Source organism: Myotis lucifugus, unplaced genomic scaffold (assembly GCF_000147115.1).
Source record: "Myotis lucifugus unplaced genomic scaffold, Myoluc2.0 scaffold_742, whole genome shotgun sequence".
In the NCBI taxonomy this organism is placed as follows: Eukaryota; Metazoa; Chordata; class Mammalia; order Chiroptera; family Vespertilionidae; genus Myotis; species Myotis lucifugus.
In genome coordinates this window covers 31,415-52,430 of record NW_005871790.1, presented here as the reverse complement: position 1 = coordinate 52,430, position 21,016 = coordinate 31,415, and the positions used below count along the sequence as shown (strand labels likewise).

General features: G+C 54.9%; 2 protein-coding genes across 3 annotated transcripts in view; both read right to left on the bottom strand.

Moving 5' to 3' along the window:
• SERPINA11 (serpin family A member 11) overlaps positions 1-321 on the bottom strand; it is an 8,146-nt gene extending 7,825 nt beyond the window's left edge. Inside the window, 3 exon segments of the mRNA XM_023746849.1 lie at positions 15-166; positions 169-234; positions 237-321. Coding sequence (XP_023602617.1) covers positions 15-166; positions 169-234; positions 237-321 — 303 coding nt within the window.
• Positions 322-5,126: 4,805 nt separating this feature from the next.
• On the bottom strand, positions 5,127-18,701 carry SERPINA9 (serpin family A member 9). Of its 2 annotated transcripts, XM_023746856.1 has the most exons (6): positions 18,632-18,701; positions 12,788-12,876; positions 11,822-12,484; positions 9,251-9,521; positions 7,217-7,364; positions 5,127-5,666 (listed from the first exon to the last, which is right to left on the bottom strand). In XM_023746856.1, the coding sequence occupies exons 2-6, from the start codon at positions 12,843-12,845 to the stop codon at positions 5,433-5,435; spliced, it is 1,374 nt and encodes a 457-aa protein (XP_023602624.1). In that variant the 5' UTR covers positions 12,846-12,876; positions 18,632-18,701; the 3' UTR covers positions 5,127-5,432. The 2 variants fall into 2 exon arrangements, with proteins under 2 accessions (XP_023602624.1, XP_014303513.1); XM_014448027.2 differs by lacking the exon at positions 12,788-12,876 and having other exon boundaries at positions 18,632-18,700.
• Positions 18,702-21,016: the final 2,315 nt, after the last annotated feature.

The window sequence follows — 21,016 nt, the reverse complement described above, 5'->3', positions numbered from 1 at the left end:
GGCCTGCGGGGTCTCCGTGAGTTAAAGCCCAGGCCCTGCAGGATCTGGGTCGAGGTGTCGGCTTGGGCCCCGAGAGAGAGCAGGGCCAGGGTGCTGGCGATGCTCACCGGGGAGAAGAGGATGTTTCCCGGGGTTTCCGCTGCCAGCTGCTGGTACACGCGCAAAGAAAGCTGGTGATGGTGGGTGTGACTTGGCGGTAGGCGGGCGCTGGCTCTGGGAGCCGACCCCTGGGGCTTGAGGCAACCCCGGGCTCTTGTCTCCATGGGCAGAGGCCAGGATCCCTGCTCCCAGCAGCCACAGCCACAGCCACGCTGGCTCCATCCTCTGAAAACAAGAGGTTGAGCACATCACTCAGTGACGTCACAGCTCCCCATTGCTCCCTCCGCAAACCTCACATCCAGACTGTATCCCACAGGGTCATGAGGGCCCTGCAGAGGATGAGGGAGGGTGAGCAGCCCGGGCTGGGGACACTTCCCCCCAAGGCTTCAGTCAGAGTGGGGGCCCTTTATCTGCTCTACACATTGATACGTTACAGGGTGTTGCTGAGAAAAGGACTCTGGGTTATAAAAGCAACTTCCATGGTCCCCTCCCTCCCTCCCTCCCACGGTCTGGGTCTGTTTTCCCTGCATCCATCTTTCCTCCCTCCCCCCTCCCCCTCCCCCCTCCCTTTCTTTTTTCCCTTCTTTCCAGTCATTCCTCTAATTCATTACGTTTTAACGAGATGAGAATGATGCTCAGAACTCCTGAGCGAATGTTTAGGACATGGTGGCAATGCGTGTTGCTGGGCCTCCTTTGCATCTGGGTGTGACCATGAGCTATAATCTCGCCAGTCAGTCGGAGAGGAGAGGAAGGCGTGTGTAACTCCTGGGACAGGCCCTGGCAGGGGGAGGCGTGCCCTCTCCACGTTGGTCTTCCATAGCCGGAGTGTGGCTGTGATGGGCAGCCCCGGGGGCCTTGTGGATGAGGGCAGCCTTTGAGGGAGCCTCGCCAGAGATGGATGGAGCCTGGGGGCTGACGTGAGAGAGAGATCACCTCTGCCTCCATCAGGCTCGTTACCGCGAGCACCTCTTGTCACATGCCGTGGCTCAAATCTATCTTAATTAATGCAGAGATTTTGGAAGGATTTCTGTTATGGGTTTCATTGTGCCCCCCCCCCCCCCATTCATATGCTTAAGTCCTGATCCCAGTGTCTGGGAGTGTGATCCTGTTTGGGGATCACTGAGATGTAGTAACCAGTTACGCTGACGTCCTTGGACTGGCCCTGACCCAATAAGACTGCGTCCTGATAGCAAGGGGAACTTAGACCTGGACACATTCGGGAGAACGCCGTGAGAGGAAGGCAGAGATGGACAAGCCCGGGCCCCAGCAAACAGCCAGTGGCTCGGAGAGGCCCGCACGGCCTCCCTCAGCTCAGAAGGAACAGCCCCGCCCACACCTTGACCTTGGCCTTCTGGCTCCAGAACCAGGAGACAGTGCATTTCTGTGGTTGAAGCCGCCCCGTCTGCGGTCCTGGGTTATGACAGCTGAGGCCACTAGTCCAGCGTCTCTCTTGCTTCAGGCTCCACCCTGAGGGGCCAGCTCAGCTTGAGGGGAAGCTGCAGTGGAGACATGCCTGTCTCTGCTCGCCCTGCCCTGTCTAGTGCCCTGCCCCCTCAGGGTCTCCCCCCCTCCCCCACCAGGTGCTCACAGAGCCCACGCTGCCACCACACTCCGCACCTGATGTCCCAGTGAGGAGAGTGCCGTCCCCTGCTCCCTTCAAAACGGACACTTGCGCCGCCCCCTTCCATCCCGGCGGCCCTTGTCCATCTGTCCAGATTGTGTGTGTGTCCTAATCAGCACCTGAATACCATTTGCCCAAACCAGTGGCCTCTGGATAGATTACCAGCGCCAGGTGGTGTGGGAGACACCATATTTCTGCAGGTGCCTACAGAGCCTGTGCCCTAAATGCCCCGCCGAACCCCAAGGCCAGTGGTCAGGAGATTAATGCAGCCCTGGTGTTGGTGATGTTGAAACACTGAGATGTTGAAACGCCGGTCAGAGGCCTGCGCGGCTCAGCCGCTGTGGCTTGCTAACCACCCTCTCCGCGCTTTCTTTTGAGGGGGATTTGGAAGAAGCGGAGCAGTTGAAAATTTGGTCTGCCCGAGGGAAAACAAGAAATACAACTATGACAAAACTGTCTCCGGCTTATTCTCCCTGTCCCGTTGAGTGGGCTACCATTTCCTACCTACTCTCACCAGGCGTCCCAGACTCGCTGAAGGGTCTGGTCCCAAAGGGGACGGAGCCGCCGCCAGGCCTGGGTCTGGATCAAGGCCCCGCGGTCACTCACTGAGCGACACTGTGCAAAGCAACCTCTCTGAGCCACGGGGTCCCCACTTGCAAAATGCAAATGGAAATGCCTGCCTCCTGGGCGGGTCACCTTGGCTTCCAGGACCTGCCGTGGCCTGGCGCCTGGCACAGGAGTGTGCGCAGTGTTCATCTCACCCTCTGCTGAGGCGGGGTAACTCCACCCAATCTGCCTCTTCCTTTTCCAGAGAGACCCAGAGGAAGTGAAGCACTGCGCTCATTAACTACAGTGTGCCCACATCCTGTTTATTTGTGGGGATATCAGACTCTTCGTACCAGTGGTCCCAGCCGGAGGTGTCCTGCAATGCAGGGGAGGGTGAGTGCGGAGGGGGGAGTGTCTGGGACCATCTCAGACGGAGCAGGGGTGCTGTTGGAGTCCAGCGGGGGACAGGACGCTCTGAAAGGCCGGCTGCCCTGTGTGCTGGAGAGTCCTGCCCAGAGGCCCCCTTGGAGAAATACTTGCTGCAGGCCCTTTCAGTGGCCGTAGGAGAATCTTAAGACATAGGCATTTCCCTGCTGTGCATGTGGAGACACCGAGACGCGGGGCCCAGGGACCTGCCGGGTGAGGGCGGGTCAGATCCAGACCAGGCTCCCAGAGGGCCCTTTTCAAACAACAGGGCCCCTAGGACATCTGCGTCAGCGCTGTCATCTGGCTTTGGGCTGTATTGTTCTGTTTTCTCCTGTCTGCCAGCATTACTGGGAGTTCCTCTCTCAAAAATGTTGAAGACCAAGTTTTTCATAAAAGGTTATTTAAAACCTGAGGTTCCTCCTTCAACCCTTTCTCCTTTAGGGGGACTCAGTCCTCCCATCCCTGCTGCTAGAGAGAGAGAGAGAGAGAGAGAGAGGGAGAGAGGGAGAGAGGGAGAGAGCCCTTGCCTTCATTCCCCGTGCGAATGGGACTCACAAAGAGGCGCCAGGCGGGCCCTGGTCTTCGGTGCTGCGCGGCCTCCAGCCACAGGAGAATAGTGTTTGCAGATCACAGCAGCCGGGTCAATATTTGTCCGGCCAGTTCCTGGAACCAGGAAGGGACCTGGGTGATTAGCAAACAGGAAGGGACCTCTTTTTCCACGTATCCATCCCATCGGCCCAGCAGCAAACAGCGAGTATGATCTGGACCCGCTGGGTTGGCAGAAATTCTGACAAGGGTGCTGCCGGCCGGCCAGGGGTGCTGAAGGCAGGGGTCGGGGGAGGTTGCTGTCCATCCTTTACGGGTGCTGTGTGCTCCGGGCAGCGGTCTTTAAGCAGCGCCCTCACCTAGGAATGCGAGATGCTAACAGCCTGCCCCGTCAGCATGCATAGCACGTGTGACTCAATCCATCCTGCCGTACACCTTAAACTTACACAGTGATGTGTGGCGAGTACTTCCCAGTACAACTGGAAAAAAGGAATGTGAGAGAGGCACAATCATTCCCTACTTCACAGAAGGGAAACTGAGGCTCTGTGAACTTAACTGAATGCCGTAACCTGGGTGCTGGGACCACTCAGAGACTTGTGATCAATAATACCTGCAGGGGTACTTCTCAATCCTCCTCATCTTTTCGTCCATCCCCCATGCCCCTCCCACCCGGGGGCCGTGAAGCATAATAGTCATAAGATCCTGTCGACAGAGACGAGTGCTGTGCAGGAGGGAGGTTTGGCCCCGCAGCCAGGAGAGGGACAGTGGGCAGCCCCACGTCTGGGCTTCAGTCCCGGGCCTGGGCCTGCCCTGGGTCAGTTGCTCTCTCCTGTGAGTGGGGGAGGGGAGCGATTTCTAGAAGCTTCTTAGCACCACTCCTCCTTCCTTCCTTCCTTCCTTTCTTTCTTTCTTTCTTTCTTTCTTTCTTTCTTTCTTTCTCTCTCTCTCTCTCTCTCTCTCTCTCTCTCTCTCTCTCTCTCTCTGTAAAAGAGCTTGGAAACGCCACCGAGAAGCCCTCAACACATCGGGGTGAAGGCATGGGCCCCCAGAACCCCAGGCTCCACTGGAGGCTGCGGTGTCTCCCTGGGTCATGCGGGGCAGGAGGGGAAGGAGCCAGAGCAGCCCACGGGCCAGAGGAGGGCGGAGAAGCCTGTGCGGGGAACCCCCGAAGCCCCTCGCCCCATGCGTGGTGCTGAGGAGTCAGTGTGAGGGGCAGGCCACGGTCCCTCCAAGCAGCAGGGAGGAGGCCGAGCACCCGAGGGCCCTGTGTGCGCATGCGACAGCGTCAGGGCCGAGAGGGCAGCTGCCGCGACCAGTCTGGATGGAACCCCGAGGTGAGCACCCAGAAAGGTCTTCCCAACCCAGACACTAACCCTCATCTTCCTGTTGGAGAAACTCAGCCGGTTTAATGGCACCTCCCACCAAACCCAGACCCCTTTTCTTGGCCATCAACGCCTGACGCCATCTGACCTTGTTCAACCACCACAGCCACAGCGCCTCCTTCTGTCCCTCCGACGGGCCTGTGCTCACAGAAGCACCCCCTCGCCGCCTGTTTCCCCTCATCCGACCGTCCTAGTGAGGGCCTTCCCAGCACTCCGCATGGCCGGTACAACCGCATGCATTTACAGGTTTCATTTCATCAGGGTGGAGGTGGTCTACCGCTCCCATCTGTGTCCCCAAACCAGGAGCCCGTCGGCCTGATTCATTCCTGGCACGTATGAGGTGCCCTGTGTTTTTGTTGAATGAATAGATGAATTCCGGCAGCCACTGAAATGCCGCATCACAACAGCCTGGCCTCTGTGCCTTCCCACCAGACCACTCTCACATCCAGACCCTGGAGGCGCGCGGGAGCGCTGTGCGGCCAGACTCACGTTTTAGGTTTATTGCTGTGATTCTGAAGTACAGGCCGCTGGCCTGCATGTCACCACCCCAGGGGCTAAGGAATGGAAATATGCCATCCCAGACACACCCCAGCAAGCCAGCCGCCTGGGAGAGCATGGAAGGGGGCGTGCCGGGCTCAGGGGCTTGGTCCGTGACCGGATCTCTGCTGATTGGGGTGACTGAGCCTCAAAAGTGGCCTCGGGGCAGCACATGCAGCTCCACGGGGTCAGATGGACCCTCACACAGAGGCCCGGCCCCATGTCCCCGGGATCTGCAGGCCACGCCACGCGGTTTGTTTATTTCCTGTGCGTTGTTATCGTGTCATCCGCGAAAGGCCTTTCCCCGCCGGGAACTGGGTGGGATCTTCCACTTTGCCCAGGAAGAGCGTGGTCTGCGCGGCGCTGCCCACGATCAGCAGCAGGAAGGGCCTGTTGAAGCAGATGGTGCGAGAGGAGCCGTCCTTGGAGCGGGCGGTGAGCTTGGTGGCCGTGGCCGCCGCGGCCTTGGTGCCCGCCTCACTGACATCCACCACCGCCTGGTGGGTGACCTACCGAGGGAAAAACAGACACCGACATGGTTTAAAAAAACCCAAGCTTTGATATTTTGCCTGGGAATGGGGACACCTCCACCCCCACCCCCCAGCTCCCCACCCCCCCAGAGGCCAAATGCCTGGCCTGAGGTTTGCCGCTGATCAGTTGGCTCTTAGCATGGAGTTGACTGATTACCAGTACAGCCCAGAAAGACCTAGGTTTGAGTCCCAGTTCCGCCACTCATTGTTGCAAAAGTTATTTAGAGGTCGCGTGCTTCACTTTCCAAATCGATGAAAGGCCGGTAATAAATGCATACATCCCACGGGGTTGTTTGACGAATTGAAGGAGAAGGAGATCTAGGAAGTGTGCACACCAGAGTGATTGCCGCAGCCGTTGCGGGGACACGGCAGTCAGGTACTATTGACTATCGCACCCTACTTGCTCTTCTAGACGAGAGATCCTTACGCTGGGCTCATGCACTGCTCAGCCTCAGCGTCCTGTGACTCCCAGCAGTCACAGTCATTGTTTTCACATGTGCACATGGGTTCATAGTGCTCATCATATTTTTTATCCTCACTCAAGGATATGTTTATTGATTTTTTTTGAGGGGGGGGGAGAGAGAGAGAGAGAGAGAGAGAGACTGACTGATTACCTCCCATATATCCCCTGACCAGGAATTGAACCCACAACCTAGGTATATGCCCTGTACAGGAATCAAACCCACAACCTTTTTGGTGTATGGGACAACACTCCAACCCACTGAACCATCTGGCCTGAGCTGCCCATCATATTCTTGTGGAATCTGTACTCCTTCCCTGGGCACCAGTGACAAAGGCCCCATTCAGTGGCCAGGGCCACTTCTGAGCACTGTACTCTGTTACGAAAACAAATTTTAGGTCAGGGATCAGAAACCCTCGCAGACAGGCGTTAGGTAACCCAGTGGGACGAGGAGACCTGTTGTAGAGTGTGGGTTCCACCGGGACCCTGGAGGGTGCCCTCCACCTAAAAAGGGTGCTCACGGCTCAGCCCCAGCCAGAGGCCTCTGTGTAGAGGTTTGGCCTGACTACTTGGGAATTGTGCTCAATGATTTGTTTCAAGAGAATCAGAAATCTGAATGTTTAGGTCCAATATCCTACACTGTGGAAGTCAGCTCCCTCTCTTCCTAGTTTCCTTTCTTTCCTGTTTGTACATCACAGGGCACTAATGGCCATGGGCGGCCACGTTAGGGCCCCAGTGTGAGGGCCTGGGCTCCAGGGAGGTGGGGTGGAAAGCCAGGGGGCACCTGCTCATCTGCAGCGGGTGTGGGCGGTGCCCGGTTCTCAGGGAACTGCCGTTGAACCCTGGGAACACTTGTCTGGCGAGGGATAACGGTGTGTGGGAGGTGCAATGGCCACGGAGCAGCAGGCCTGGCCGCCATGCCCGGCGGCCCTGTCTCTGCCACAGAGAAGTCTCTTCGCCTCCTGGGGACTCTGTTTCCGGGTCATGAGGTGAGCGTGCTCGATCGGTCGGTCTCTACGGGCCCTTCCCACTCAGGCTTAGAGGCGAATATTCTCATTGACCAACTCACTTTGGAAACTTTCAGGAAGCCTTTCTTTGTGATTCCAGAAAAGTCAGCGTTTTTGTCAAAGGCGTCCCGGATGCCCATCTTCGGGAGCACGGTTTCCAGGTCATAGGAGGTAGATGTGGAAAACTTAGGGATGAACACCTCTATCCACCTGGGAGGAGGGAAAGGAAGAGGTGAGGGCACAGGCCTGGGTCCCAGCTGTTTCCAGGTGACGTTTCAGGAGACTCTGCTCCCGAGAGGCCCTGCTGGTTGCTGCTGAAGGGCCAACACATGCCCGTCAGCTCACCAGGCTGTGCTGGAGGTGAGCCTCCGGGACGAGCAAGCCCAGCCCTGAGGAGGACAGAGATGGGAAAGAGGCCCCTGATGAGGGCGGGCAGAGCAGAGAAGGGGCCTCAACCAGGGACCCTCTGGCAGAGGCCACGGGCAGTGACGGCAGCGAGCCTGCCTCCCCGGGCCGGATGCCACCCACCAGCCCTTCTGGAGACAAACCCTGCTGACCTTCAAGAGCAGCCCAGTCCAATAGAACTTTCTGCAAAGTTGGAAATAGTCTCTGTCTGTGGTGTCCAGTATGGCAGCCAGCAGCCACATGTGGCGATCGAGCAATTGAAATGCGACTAGTGCCAACAAGGAACTTCATTTTTAAGTTTATTTTAATTAAATTTAAATAACCACCTGTGGCTGCTGGCTGCTATGTTAGACAGCACAGCCCTGGATTTGGCACTTCCCAGCCCCTCGGTAATAGTTTCCCGGAACCAAGAGTGAACAGCCCGCATTTATTGGGCATTTACTATGTGCCAGGCATTGTCTCAGGCACATTCATGAACTCATCTCCATTTTAGTGATGGTAAAGCTTAATTTTAGTGCTTTGTCCAGTCATGTGCTTAACAAGTCACAGAAATGTAAGCACAGAGTGTGGGTGCTACTCATTGATGGGCTCCTGGTGACATGGAGCACAGTGGACAGCTCTCGCTTCCCTGCCTTGGGTCTTGCGCTGGCTTGGCCATCTTCATCTTCTCTCTGCTCTGTCTCTTTACAGACACCCCCACCCCCACCGCCAGCCTCCACGCTGGCTCCTCTGCCTCCATCCAGCCCTGGTTGCAAGCTAAGAACAGGAGAAACCTGAGAAACCTCCTGCAGTGTCTCTTGATCCCCAACCGTACATCTTCCCTAGTGCTGTTTCCTTTGCCCAATATGCCTTTCCCAAGCTCTATGAGCTACCCACGCCTTCATGTTCTGTTCATCCTTGTGGCTCAAACGCACCACCTCCTTGAAGGCTCCCATCAGTCCAGCTGAAAGTCACCTCGCTTTGCTCAGAAGCGGCTCAGCACTCCGCCTGCTCCCACCCCTGGGCATTGATCTTTGTCTTTTCTGAACTATGTTATCCCTGATCCTTCTTTTCTCTCCTCCTAGACCATGCCCACAATGCCAGGACAGTATTGCTAAGAGATCAGACGTAAGACTCCTTTTTATCTTATGGTTAACATCCCTTGAGTACTACCCATAATTACAGAACTAATAATAATTTTATTATTAGCGAACACTTACTATCTCCCTGGCATTCTTCTAAGCACTTTATACATAGGAACTTGTTTTATCTTTTCAACACCCTCTGAGTTGAGTGATATTATTACCCTCATTTTGTAGGTGAGCACCAGTGCTGTGTGTGGGGGTCTTTATGGAATCCTGCCCTGGCATTAAACATCACAGCGGTGGTGGAGTCAGCTCAGCTAGCACAGAATAGCTACATGACGGAATAATTTCACAGAGGCGGGGAGCGTCGTGGCCTTGGGTAATTCACTCCCCTCTTGGAGCCTTGTTCCTGGCCTGCGAGTGGGGGTGATAACTCTCCTCATCCGCCCGGTGACTGTGAGGTTCAAGTGAGAACACTGACCCCCAGCACCGAGCTCCCTGCCTGGCGGGCAGCTGGTGCTCGCTTGCAGGAGTGATGATCGCACAGCTGCTGTCGCGGCCTCTCCTCATCCTGGGATGTTCACCGTCACCTGCCTCAGGCCCCAGCAAATTGACACAGGTGCCCACCTCTTCTTGAGTAAGTGGCTCCACTTCCTCAGGGTCCTGGAGGACAAGGCCTGCTCCAGCTGCCGCATCTGGCCTGGGCGGGGGAGGACGAAGAGGGCCGCGCTGCCTCCTTTGTAGTCCATCTGCAGCACAGAGCAGTTCAGCTCCGGATCCACGCCAAAAGCAAACTGCTCCACCTGGTGCATCATAGGGACCTTCACCGTGGTCTTGCCCACCACAAACGGGTACATTTTACTCGTATACGTCGGGTTAAAGGGCTTCTCCCACTTGGCTGCACAAAGAGAGAAGGAAAGTCTTGAGTCACAGTGAGGTGAAGAGCCAAGGATCTCTGAAAACTCACTCCAGCATGAAGACAATGAGCAACTCCCAACAATGATTAAAATTGCCTGTTCTAGAACTCTGGGCGTTAACCAAATGCTTTCAGCAAACAGAACCATCCATTGAAGAAAAACATATAAATTTTGGCCAGAATGGTCAGCTTTGGGTATTTAACTCGCCCTAGTTCCACTGCCTACACCCTTGACAAATAACAGCCTGCCTTTGCGGTGAAGTCCAGCCGCCTGACAGCCACGGAGGGCAAGAAACGGGCCGGAACCTTTTCAGAGACTCACTCTCAAAGAACTCTCATCATGTGAGCTGTCGTACGCTTCCCTGGAAGGCATCACTCACAAAGCTGTCTGTATGTGATCTGATTGGGAGCTCAACCAATGCAAAAAGCCCTGTCGTTTCCTTGGGGAAAATTAGTCAAAGATGGTTACAGGCACTGATAAATTGAGCAGCTTTCTGAGGCTTTAGATAACAATTAATTAATCAAAAAGCTTAATAGGACAGATGGTGGAGGTGGTATTTGCAAAAACGACAGAGTAAGGACCTCTGCATAGTCACCCTTTCATAAAGGGAACAAGAAGAACTGGCAGAATAGAACCAGCATTTTCAGAACACTGGGAATGTAGCAAAGGCTCCTAGTAACCTGGGGAGAGTCCATTCAAGAAAAATGGCTAAATTTCGATGAGAACAGTAAACTTTGTGGCATTTTAACTAGCATTAGTCTCCTCCTTCTCTCTCTAGCTCAGCAGGAGCTTTGAAAAATAGCAGACTCTATTCCCAGCACCAGAGGGAGAGGAACAGATATGGAGACATTTCAAAGCCTCATTCCCAAAGACTGATAATTATTTGACTGTCTGATAGTTTCCTGGACAGTCCCACTGCCAGGCGGCTCTGGCTCCTTCCCCTTGCCCGCCCGGCATGACCCAGGGTGACGCCCGCAGCTAGTTCCACCAGGGGCCATGCCCACACCCCGGTGCTGGGCCAGTTCCACCACCTCCCTGGAGCCACTGACAAGTTGATTGGCGTTCACTCTGCTAAAAGCACGTCTCCCCCAGGGCCAGGGAATATTTGCCAGGAACAATTAAAGGCAAGTGTTTTAGCTGCTTGGTTGCCTGGCGCAGGATAACAGCTGGGACAAACAACAGACTAATCCAAAAATCTAAAAGAAAAAGCCGAGGAAAGAGATGTCGTGGAGACTGAAGAGCTCAGTGTACCCTGGGCATTTAGATGCTGTGCACGTGGGTAACGCTCTGTGGATGTTTGAAAAAAATACATGAAGGCTGTAAGCTCTTCCCTCCAGTGGACCTTCCCTTCTGCACAAACAGAAACTGAACGGGGACTCAGAGTTACAAGCTGCCTTGGTGAGTGTGGATGGCATGCCCCACCGTACACACAAAGGCCCTCTGCTTATGTGTGCCAGGCCTTTAAGAAACCTCTGCCCGGTCATTTAAATAACCAAGAGGAGACGTCAGTGGCCACACGTGACCAAGAACAGACTTTAAAAATTAGTTCAGAAAAGCACCAAACAAACAGCTACTGCCACAAGCAATGAGAACAAACCCTTGGCAGGGGGTGCGAATCAGAATTCCAGAGCTGCCATATTACATTATTTTAAAAATCTAGCCTTTACAACAAAACATATTTGGCATAAAGAGAAACTAAGTATGGACCATACACAGGAATAAAAGCCATGTGCTAATACCAGAAACGAAAGAAGGAACACCACCACAGATCCTATGGACGTGAAAAAGAAAACAAAGGAATACTGTCAACAACTCTCTTCCCACCAAGTTGATAACCTAGATGAAATGTCCCATTCCTTGAAAGACACAATTTGCCAAAACTCACATAAGAAGTAGTAGACAATGTGAATAGGTCTACATCTATTAAAGAAGTTGACAATAATAACTTTTTAAAACAAAAAAAAATTACAGGCAGGGGCAAGAGATACGGCCCTTTCTCCAAAGGTCATTTCTAGAAAAAATACTTTCCCATGGGCTGCCCACCGAGCCTGATGTTAGCCCCTCAGGACACATAATCAGGCTACACAAGGACAGACCTGAATGAGCCCATTGCACTTGATAAACTGAGATGGCCAAGGTCATGCACCCAGCTAGTTCCAAAGCTAGTTCCAACGCGGCCTCCCCTGCTCTACCCGCTGTCCAGGGTCTGTCTAGCTTGCTTACTTGCCTGGGCTTGGGGAGGAACAATGTTAAAATCAAAATCAACCTCTCAGAGTCTCACCGTCAAAGAAGATGTAGTTCACCAGGACCATGGCTGTCTGAGGTTCAAGGTCCTGAATTAAGTCTACAACCTTCCCTTTGGTCTCCTTCTCCACGTAGCTGTTGATCCTCTTCCGGGCGGTGGGGCTGTCGGAGAAATCCGTGGGGGAGACCTCCGACCCGTACAGCCGCTTGGCGTTGTCCAGGAAGCTCGTCTGCAGCTGCAGCTCCCTTTTGACGAAGAGGACGCTCCCCATCCTCAGGTCCAGGTCCTCGCTGGGGACGCCGAGCGCGTGGACCAGGTGCTGGAAGCCTTGCTGCACGGCGGACTCGGGCATGCGCGTGAGGTTGAACCCCAGGCTCTGGAGGAGCTGGCTCTTGGTGGCCGAGCGGGCCCCGAGGGAGAGCATGGCCAGGGAAGCAGAGACGCTCACGGGGGAGAAGAAGATGTTCTCACTCGGGGTCTTCAACACCAGCCTCCGGTACAGGCGGAAGGCGAAGTCGGTGTTGCTGGCGGCCACCTGGGAGGCAGGGGTGCTCCTCGCGGAGGGTGGGCGGGGGGCTCCTTTGCTGGGAGCTCCTTTGCTGGGGGGACTGGGTGGGGACACACAATACATCAGAGCCCAGAGGCTAATAACTAGGAAAACTTGATAAAAGGAAGATGCCATTTTGGAACGAAGTAAGCCTGCAAGAGAGGGAAGAACATTGAGGGGAGGTAAGCCGAGCGTCTGGCTCCTGAATCAGAGGCCATGCAACCCTCCACACCAGGAGCAATTGAATGGGGACAAGCAGGACAGTTAGCAGCTCCCAGAGGGGGTGGTGTGTGGGGGGGGGTGGGGGGGGTAGACTGCAGAATCAGCTGTGCAGCGTGTGGCTGGATTCCTGTCTCTGGAGCCCGCCGGAAGGTTGATGTGGAGCCTGCCTCAACCCCAATGGCATTTTCAAGGACTGTGCGGGCAGCTGCGTGCGTCATTATTGCTCTGCTCACCTGGAATGGCCGGAGGTGAGTAGAGCGCAGTATTGGAGCTCACTGGGTGCCGGTGCATGAACCTGAGCTGGCAGAGCCTGGGCCCGTGTCTGCCCAGGGAGGAGGGCAGTGAGGAGGGAGGACCACGGTGCGAAGCCCTGTAGATGAGCTGGGGTCTTGGGGAAGCCATACGGGAATGTGGGCCTGCAGGACCCCTGTGATGGGCTGGGGTCTGCTGTGCTGATGTGGATAGTAATGGCTGATCACAGCACTTGACCATGAGTGAGTGGACCAGGTGCCGACCCAGAGTCAGAGCCTAAGCAAGACCACGCATTTCCTCACAACCTCACAGCGTGCTGTGTCTGAGGAACAGCCTGTGCAGTCGCCTGTGCCCTGCGTCGCCTCCTCCAGCCCCACATCCCCAGCTGCAGAGGAGGGTGGCTCCGAGGAAAAGTGAGACAGTCTGTGTGATGCCCACAGTGGGCATGGGAGGTGGGAAGGGACAGGCCTCCCCTGGGTGTTCATAACTGTGAGCAGGGACGAGGTTGAAGGAAGAGACGGCCAGCGGTGCCCTGGGGCAGAGAAGTCCCTCGGGCCTGGGGTGGGGCATCACAGAGCACCTGTCCCCTCTCTGGGGAGGCGTGGTGGGAATGGGGGATCCCAGGGGCACCTGCTAACACCGGCTCTGCCTCCCAGAGCGTCCCCCTTGCCATCAGCAGACGTGGCCTTGCTGGAGGACATCTGGCTCCGTGCCCAGTCCTGCTGCGTGGGACGCCTGGGCTGGGGGTGGCGGGGCTCTGCCTGGACCAGTCGCCCTTCTGGGCTCAGCTGGTGAATGGCCTGGTCCTGTCCTCCTGTTGTGGCCTGGCCTCCGTGTGATCTCAGGCAAGTGGCTGATGCTCTCTGGGCCTCAGGGTGGTGGCCTGAAGGGGCTTCCTTCCTGGGCAGCCGGGGTTCCACAGCCGTGGGCTCAGAGGCAGGTCCTTACACTCCCGAGGTCATGCTCAGCCCAGACTCCAGGCAGTTCTCAACCCGCTTCCATACTCGGCCTCTCCCACCGAGCTCTGGCCTCCCAGGGCCACCCCTTCTGTCTCCCAGCATCCTCTCTCCCAGGGCTTGCCTGTGGCCTGAGGCTCTGCAATCAGGGTGACAGGGACACTTTGTCCTCCCTGTGCCCACCCCATCTGCACCCCTCCCTGCGGCTGCCACTCCTCGGGTCCACCTGCCATTGTCTCACCCGCTCAGTTCCTCCCTGGTCCAGTCACCCATCCGCCCTGCAGACAGGTGAGCTTTCCAGATGCAAACCTCATGCGTCACTCTCCCACTCGGATTCCTCCGTGGCTCCCACTGGCCTTGGGAGGGGCGCCCAGGCACCCGGCACATCAGCCCCTCTCCCTGGGCCCGAGTAGTCCCGCCTCACCCTCAGGCAGAGCGGATGCTGTTTCCTGGGAAGGCCGCATTTCGAGGTCCACCCGCCCCTGCTTTCATGGGCCTTCCTGTCCAGCTTGGGTATCAAAAGGCTTCACTTCATCCCAAACCCCTCCTCACCCGGGGCCTTGGTGGCTGCGACAATGGCAAGGCCCTCGGCAGGCAGTCTGGTCCACTGCGGTCGCCAAGCTCCAGTCTCCCTCTGCTGCTGCCATGGCCCCCATGCCCACTGCCCACTGCCTGTGGGCGGATCGCAGCCCTTTCCATGTCCTGAGCATGGGCTCCCCCCTTATGTGGGTGTGCACACCGACACCCGCCCCGCCACACACACACACACTCACACACCAGGTGGCCTTGCCTCTTACCCCCATTGAAGAGAGCCCCTCAGAAAAGGAACCTCCTCCACCAAGGACATACCCTACTTTCCCCAGCAATCCTCCCCCCTCCCCTCCCTCCACCACCCTTCTCCCCCCTCCCCTCCCACCACCAACCTTCCTCCTGGAACCAGAAGCAGCCCTCATCACCGCCTCAGGGCCCTTCACCTCTCTTGTCCGCATTTATTTATTTGTTTGTTTGTTTGTTTTATAGTTTAAAGTATCACAGATGTCTCCTTTTTCCCCCATCGACCTCTCTCCGGCCACTCCCACCCCCAGGACAAGCCCCCACCGCCCCAGTGTTTAATACTCCCCCCAACCAGCTCCCTGCAATGGATTTTAAAGTCTTGCCCATCAAGACAACCGCCAATGACACAGCAAAGAGCTCATTCCCTTCTCGCTACTGCCCCATCTTTTTTCTATTTTTAAGATTTCTTTTTAATTAATTTTTTTAGAGAGAGAGGAAGGGACAGGGAAAGAGAGAGAGAGAAACATCAATGTGAGAGTGAAACAGTGATCGCCTGTCTCCTGCACACCCCCTACCGGGGATCGAGCCTGCAACCCAGGCATCTGCCATGCCTGGGAATCGAAGCAGCAACCTTTTGGTGCCTGGGACAGCACCCAGCCAACTGAGCCACACCGGCCAGGGCAACTCCTGCCCTATCTTCATCCCCCCGTCACAGCCCAAATCTTCATGAGCTGCGTGGTCACGGCTGCCATGGCCTCGCCTCCCATGCACTCCCTGGCCCGCTCCACTCTGGGTTCTGAGTGCACAGAAATGGGCCCAGCCCATGGACGTGTGTAGGCTCCCGTCTTACTTGACTTCTCAGTAGCACTTGGCACTGGAGACCACCCTCAGCTGCTTTCCCAGCCCCCCCTTTGGCTCCATGACACTGTGCTCGCCTGGATCTCTCTCGGTTCCTCCCCTTGGTCACCTTTGCTGGTGTCTCCTCTCCTGCCAGGTCCTCACGGGCTCAGCACCCAGCGCTTGGTCGCACTCTTCTCATTTTAATCTCTCCTCTCTCAGCACCACCCACTGCTCTATAACTAAAAATGCAAATGACTTCTTTTAACCTCCAGCCCAGACCTTTGCTCTGAACTCCATATATGTCACCACTGACTTGATATCCCCTCCTGATGTTGCAAACAAACCTTAAGCTCAGAATCACCCAAACGGAACTCACCTACCCCAACACCACCTCGCAACAAAAGTTACCACTGACACCGCTTTCAGTATCTCCTTCCATGGCACCACCACTCACCACTCATCCGCACCCCTCCACCCCTCCTTCTTCCCATGTCAACACACGCCTCTCCCGGTGCCCCAGCAGCCTCTCCTCTCCTTCCCTAGCGTGGGCAGCGGGATCTCTCACTGACCTGCGTGGTCTGGCCTCCGTCGGCCCCTCTAACTTCATCACCCAACTCAAAGGCCCTTGCTCGGGGCTGGGCTGCTCTGCCCAGCCATTCTGCCCGTGTTTATGATCCTCACGTGATATTTGCAGTTCCTCCTCATGGAGTGTTCTTCCTTCCCCCTCCTCAAACGTTCCCCCAATTGATTTTTATTTATTGTTTAGGTCCTACCTCGTGTGAATTCCTCGAGAAGGCTCTCTTTGACCACCCAGGTAAGGAAAATTCCTTCTATTAAATGTTTTTTAGTACCATGCGCCTCAGTGAAACTCCACTGTCATAATCTCCCATTCATTTGTGTGACTGGAAACTTAATCAAGGTGGTTGCCTCTCTTGTTCTCCCTGTACATCGCTGTATGGCCAAGGCTCAGGGCTCAGGGCGTGTTTGATGAGTGAATGAATGAGTACGGGAATGTAAGTGAGTAATTTACCTCTGAGGGTTGATCTGACTGGAAATGAGCAAGAGAGACTCTTTCAAGGCCTCTTAGTGCTAATGAAGGTGATAGGTATGTACACATATGAAATTCGAGTTGACTTACACTTCTGGCCAAGACAGTAACTGCCTTTGGACGTTTAAATCATTAGAAAATTTTCTAAAACACTCGAGACACTGAAGAAAACAAGAAGAAACAATCAGACATTGGGCAGCACGGGCGGAGAAGGGAGATGCGCGGGGGACCCTGTGGATGCCCAGTTGCTGCCCAGGGCGCTTTTCTGTCCAGGGAAGGAGCTGAGGCGCATGGCAGGCTCCCTGGGCCCAGGAGACGGAGCGCATTGTCTGAGGAAGGGCATGAGCTTAAGACCAAACCGGAGCTGAGCTCTGCGCGCATAAACCCTCTGAGGCTAGCCCCCAAAATAAAAAATGAATCCCCGAAGCCCCCAAACCAAGACAAGGAACTACCGGATGTACGCGGAACAACCCCCAGAGTTCACATAACGTGGGGAGATACTTAGATTATGGTCAGCGGGGGTGAGGAGACCTCATTGAATACCTGGGGCATTCAGGACAGAGCCTACTTGCTGCCTCTTGATGTTAGGGCTGAACTGACTGGTTTAAAACTGCTCTGGCCCGGCTGGCGTGGCTCAGTGGTTGAGTGGTTGGAGTCACAGTTGAATTTGCAGTCTGGGCACAAGCTTGTGTTGTGGGCTTGATCCCCAGTAGGGGGTGTGTAGGAGGCAGCGGATCAGTGATGCTCATCATTGATGTTTCTATCTCTCCCTTCTCCCTTCCTCTCTGAAATCAATAAAAACACATTTAATTTAAAAAAGCTACTCTAGTCTGGCTGGTGTGGCTCAGTGGTTGAACGCCGACCTATGAACCAGGAGGTCATGGTTCGATTCCCAGTCAGGACACATGCCCGGGTTGCAGGCTCGATACCCAGTGGGGGGGCGTGCAGGAGGCAGCCAATTCATGATTCTCTCTCCTCGTGGATATTTGAAGTGGGCGGCAAGGGCAGAGCAGCTCCCCAGGACTCCCCCCGCCCCTCTCCCTTCCTCTCTGAAATCAATAAAAATATTTTTTAAAAAATAAATTAAAAAGTTACTCTAGATCAGTGATGGCGAACCTTTTGAGCTCGGCGTGTCAGCATTTTGAAAAACCCTAACTTAACTCTGGTGCCATGTCACATATGAAAATTTTTTGATATTTGCAACCATAGTAAAACAAAGATTTATATTTTTGATATTTTTGATATTTATTTTATGTATTTAACAAAGAAAAATCAACGAAAAAAATGAGTTCGCGTGTCACCTCTGACACGCGTGTCATAGGTTCGCCATCACTGCTCTAGATACACTGACAAGGCTTGAAAACATGCAAGTACCTGATAATTAGTTGACTGTCAAAACAGGTGTCAACACACTATAAAGAAAGGTTAAAAAATCCAGACCAAAAAAGGGGAATGTCACAATGACCAGCATTCAATACAAAATTGCTAGATGTTTTAATAAATATAAAAATGTGATCCCAGACCAGATGGAAAAATCAGTCAATAGAAATAGACCCAGCTATAGCTGGGATTATGAAATTAACAGGCAAGAACTGTAAAACATCTACTTAAAATATGCTTAAGTAAAGAACACTGTAATATCATGTGAGAAAAGTCAAAACTATGAAAAAGCATCAAATCAAACTTTCAGAGATGAAAAATTCAATATCCAAAATGAAAACTCACTGGCTAGGTTTAAGAGAAAAGGTGTAGAAGAAAAGATCAGTGAGCTTGAAGACATAGCCATAGGAACTATCTATGGAGAGAGTGAACTGGGGGGAAAAAAATAATAGCAGAGCCCCAGCAGCCTGCGGGACAAAAGCAGGAAGTCTACCGTGGGCAGTTGGCGTTCTAGGCTAAAAGGGGCCAAGGAGACCAGAGAAACTTTTGAAGAAATAACGGCCAGAAGCATGTGTAACTCACTCTGTGTAAACTAATCTAATAAAGAAGACCAAACACAATAAAAGGGAATGAATGTGGCCCTGCCCACCCCCCCTTGTTGGATCTCACATGATTCCATCTCTAGATGGCCCTCCCCACTCACCCACCTGACAGGCCTTTCCATCCTGCAGCTCCTTCTGCATCGCCCGTTCCAGAGACTTCCCGAGTCCCACAGGAAGCCCGCCCTCCCCGGAGCAGACCACTCCTGAGCGCCCACTGCAGTTTACCTGCCCGTGTGTCTGTCCCCGGTCAGATCGCCTGGACCTTGTGTGACTTCCTCTAGAGCAGGGACTGTGATCAGCGAGTGACGGGACGAGGGAGCAGAATGCCGGGCGGGTGTGGGAGGACGCGGGAACCCTGAGGGCCAGGCTCTGTTGAGTCACCCACCCCCGGTACTTGAAGCAGTTGGCAGTCTGAATGAGTTTAGGGTTTCCCAAGCTTGGTTAATTGTCCAGAGAAACTGGTCTCATTAAAGTGCAGATTCCCAGGCCCCACCAAGAGCTACTGAGTCACTTTCCAGGGAAAGACCAAAAGACTTGGGAGTGAGGGGACCTGGGTCTTCCTGCCCCCCAAGCTCTGCCCTTGCCCCCCCCCCCCCCCGAGAGCAGCTCCCCAGGACTCCCCCCAGCTCGGAGCTCCTGTTCCTGGGACCTCAGGGCCTCCCGGAAAGGGAAGGCCGCCTCTCCAATTGATCGGACCCACCCAGCTCAATTGATTGGCACAGCGGGAGCAGGTGCAGACCCCGGAGCCTCATCTCAGGCCTGTTTCTCAGAACCTCTCCGCCAGGGCAGCCCTGGCTAGTCGCCGCTTTTCCTGACTCTGGAATCCCCTGCCTGCCTCACACACTTTAATGCTTCTGTCCCACTGCTGGATTGTGGAGATCTTCATATCACTTTTAAAACCTGGCTACATCTTCATATTTTTCTCTTTTAAATTATTTTAAAATTTCACCTATATTTGCTGTTGATTGCGGAGCAGATTCGGTGAGATTAAGTGTCTTAACTAATCTCACAAACCAAACCCTGGGCAGAGCGGGGCTGAGGCCTCCCAGCGACTCCAGCCCCTCCGAGGCCCGGCCGCAGTCCGCACAGGAAACACCACGGCATGCAGCGCCGTGGCTTGAGCCCAGGACAGACGGAGGGTGCTAGTGAGAACAACTGCTGAAATCCAAATACAGTTTATTTTTTTAATTATTTATTTCTCCGTTACAGTTGACATTCCATTTAACAAAGCAGAGCAGGCCTCGGCCCCGGCTGCAGCGGTGACAGTCTCAGTGGAATTTAATCAGAGGTTTGTTTTGTGTGTGTTTTTACAGTTGACTTCTCTTTGTGGCAAGTTGTCTGGGTTTTGATACTAATTTTTCAGTTTAAACACATTTCTTTTGTTTTTCTAAAGCTGATTTAAAGGTCAACCTTGAGCAGATAATAGTGCAGAATCGACGAGGCTTCTGCCTCGGCCGTGGGAACCGTCCAGGAATGAGTGAAACCTGGGAAACGAGCAGCAGCTGAGAGCGTGTTTCCCAAAGAGAAAGGTGCCTTGGCCTTGCTCCCCTGGCTGGGCCCGGCTGGGACGAAGCTGGCAGCTTGGGAACGCTCCCCGGGCTGGGCCCGGATGGGACGAAGCTGACAGCCTGGGAACGCTCCCCGGGCTGGGCCCGGATGGGATGAAGCTGACAGCCTGGGAACGCTCCCAGGCTGGGTCCGGATGGGACGAAGCCAGCCACGTGACCCCGAGCTCTCCCTGGGCTTTTCCCTGCCGGGCACACCACCTGGCACGTAGTAGATGCTCAGTAAACACCCGGTGACTCAGTGGGCGCATGGAAAGATAAACATGGAGGTGACACTTTGGCGCCAGCTGACTCCTGTCAGATGGGCCTTTGAACCCTGGCTTCCTGGCATTGGGCACTTCCATTCTTGGTTGGGGCTGAGCCCCTCCTGTCATCAAGAGCACCCCTGAGTGGCATCTCCTGGGCAGAGGCTCCAGGGCCCCGTCATGCAGCAGAGCAGAATCACAAAGCTCATTGTCTCAGCAGAGAGTGCCACTCCCAGGGAGGCCGACCTGCCCACCGCAGCCCCGCCAGCGCCTCTAGTCTCCCTGACCTGCTCCACTTAATGTTCCGATTCGTTTATGGGCCCTGTGGCCTACCATCTGCCCACAGCGTCCACAAGAACAGGAGCTCTGTACATGCTGTTCACGGCACAGGGTGACACTCAGCAAATATTTGCTGGATGAATGGACAAGTGTCCCAGCTCTGTGCTGCTTCACTGTGTGACCACAGGCGCATCACGTGTCTTCCCGAGCCTCACTTTCCTCATCCGCCGAATGGGCTGGTCACTAACTGGAAGGTCCGGCCGGGCGCGGGTTGGAGAACGCACCTCCACAGGCTCGGCTGGGAGAGGCACTCAGTGAGCCGGTGACGAGAAGCCAGGATCCACTCATTCCTGCTGGTCGGTCAGTCCACAAGCATGTGGCCCGAAGGCTTCATGGAAGGAGAAGGGTGAGTGACACCTGAGGGGAACGGGTGGTGTGGGAGAGCGGGGAGCGAGCAGAGCATCCGGTGGGGTGGAGGGTGGCCTGAGCAGAAGCGGGAGGCGGCTACACAGCGGGTGCGC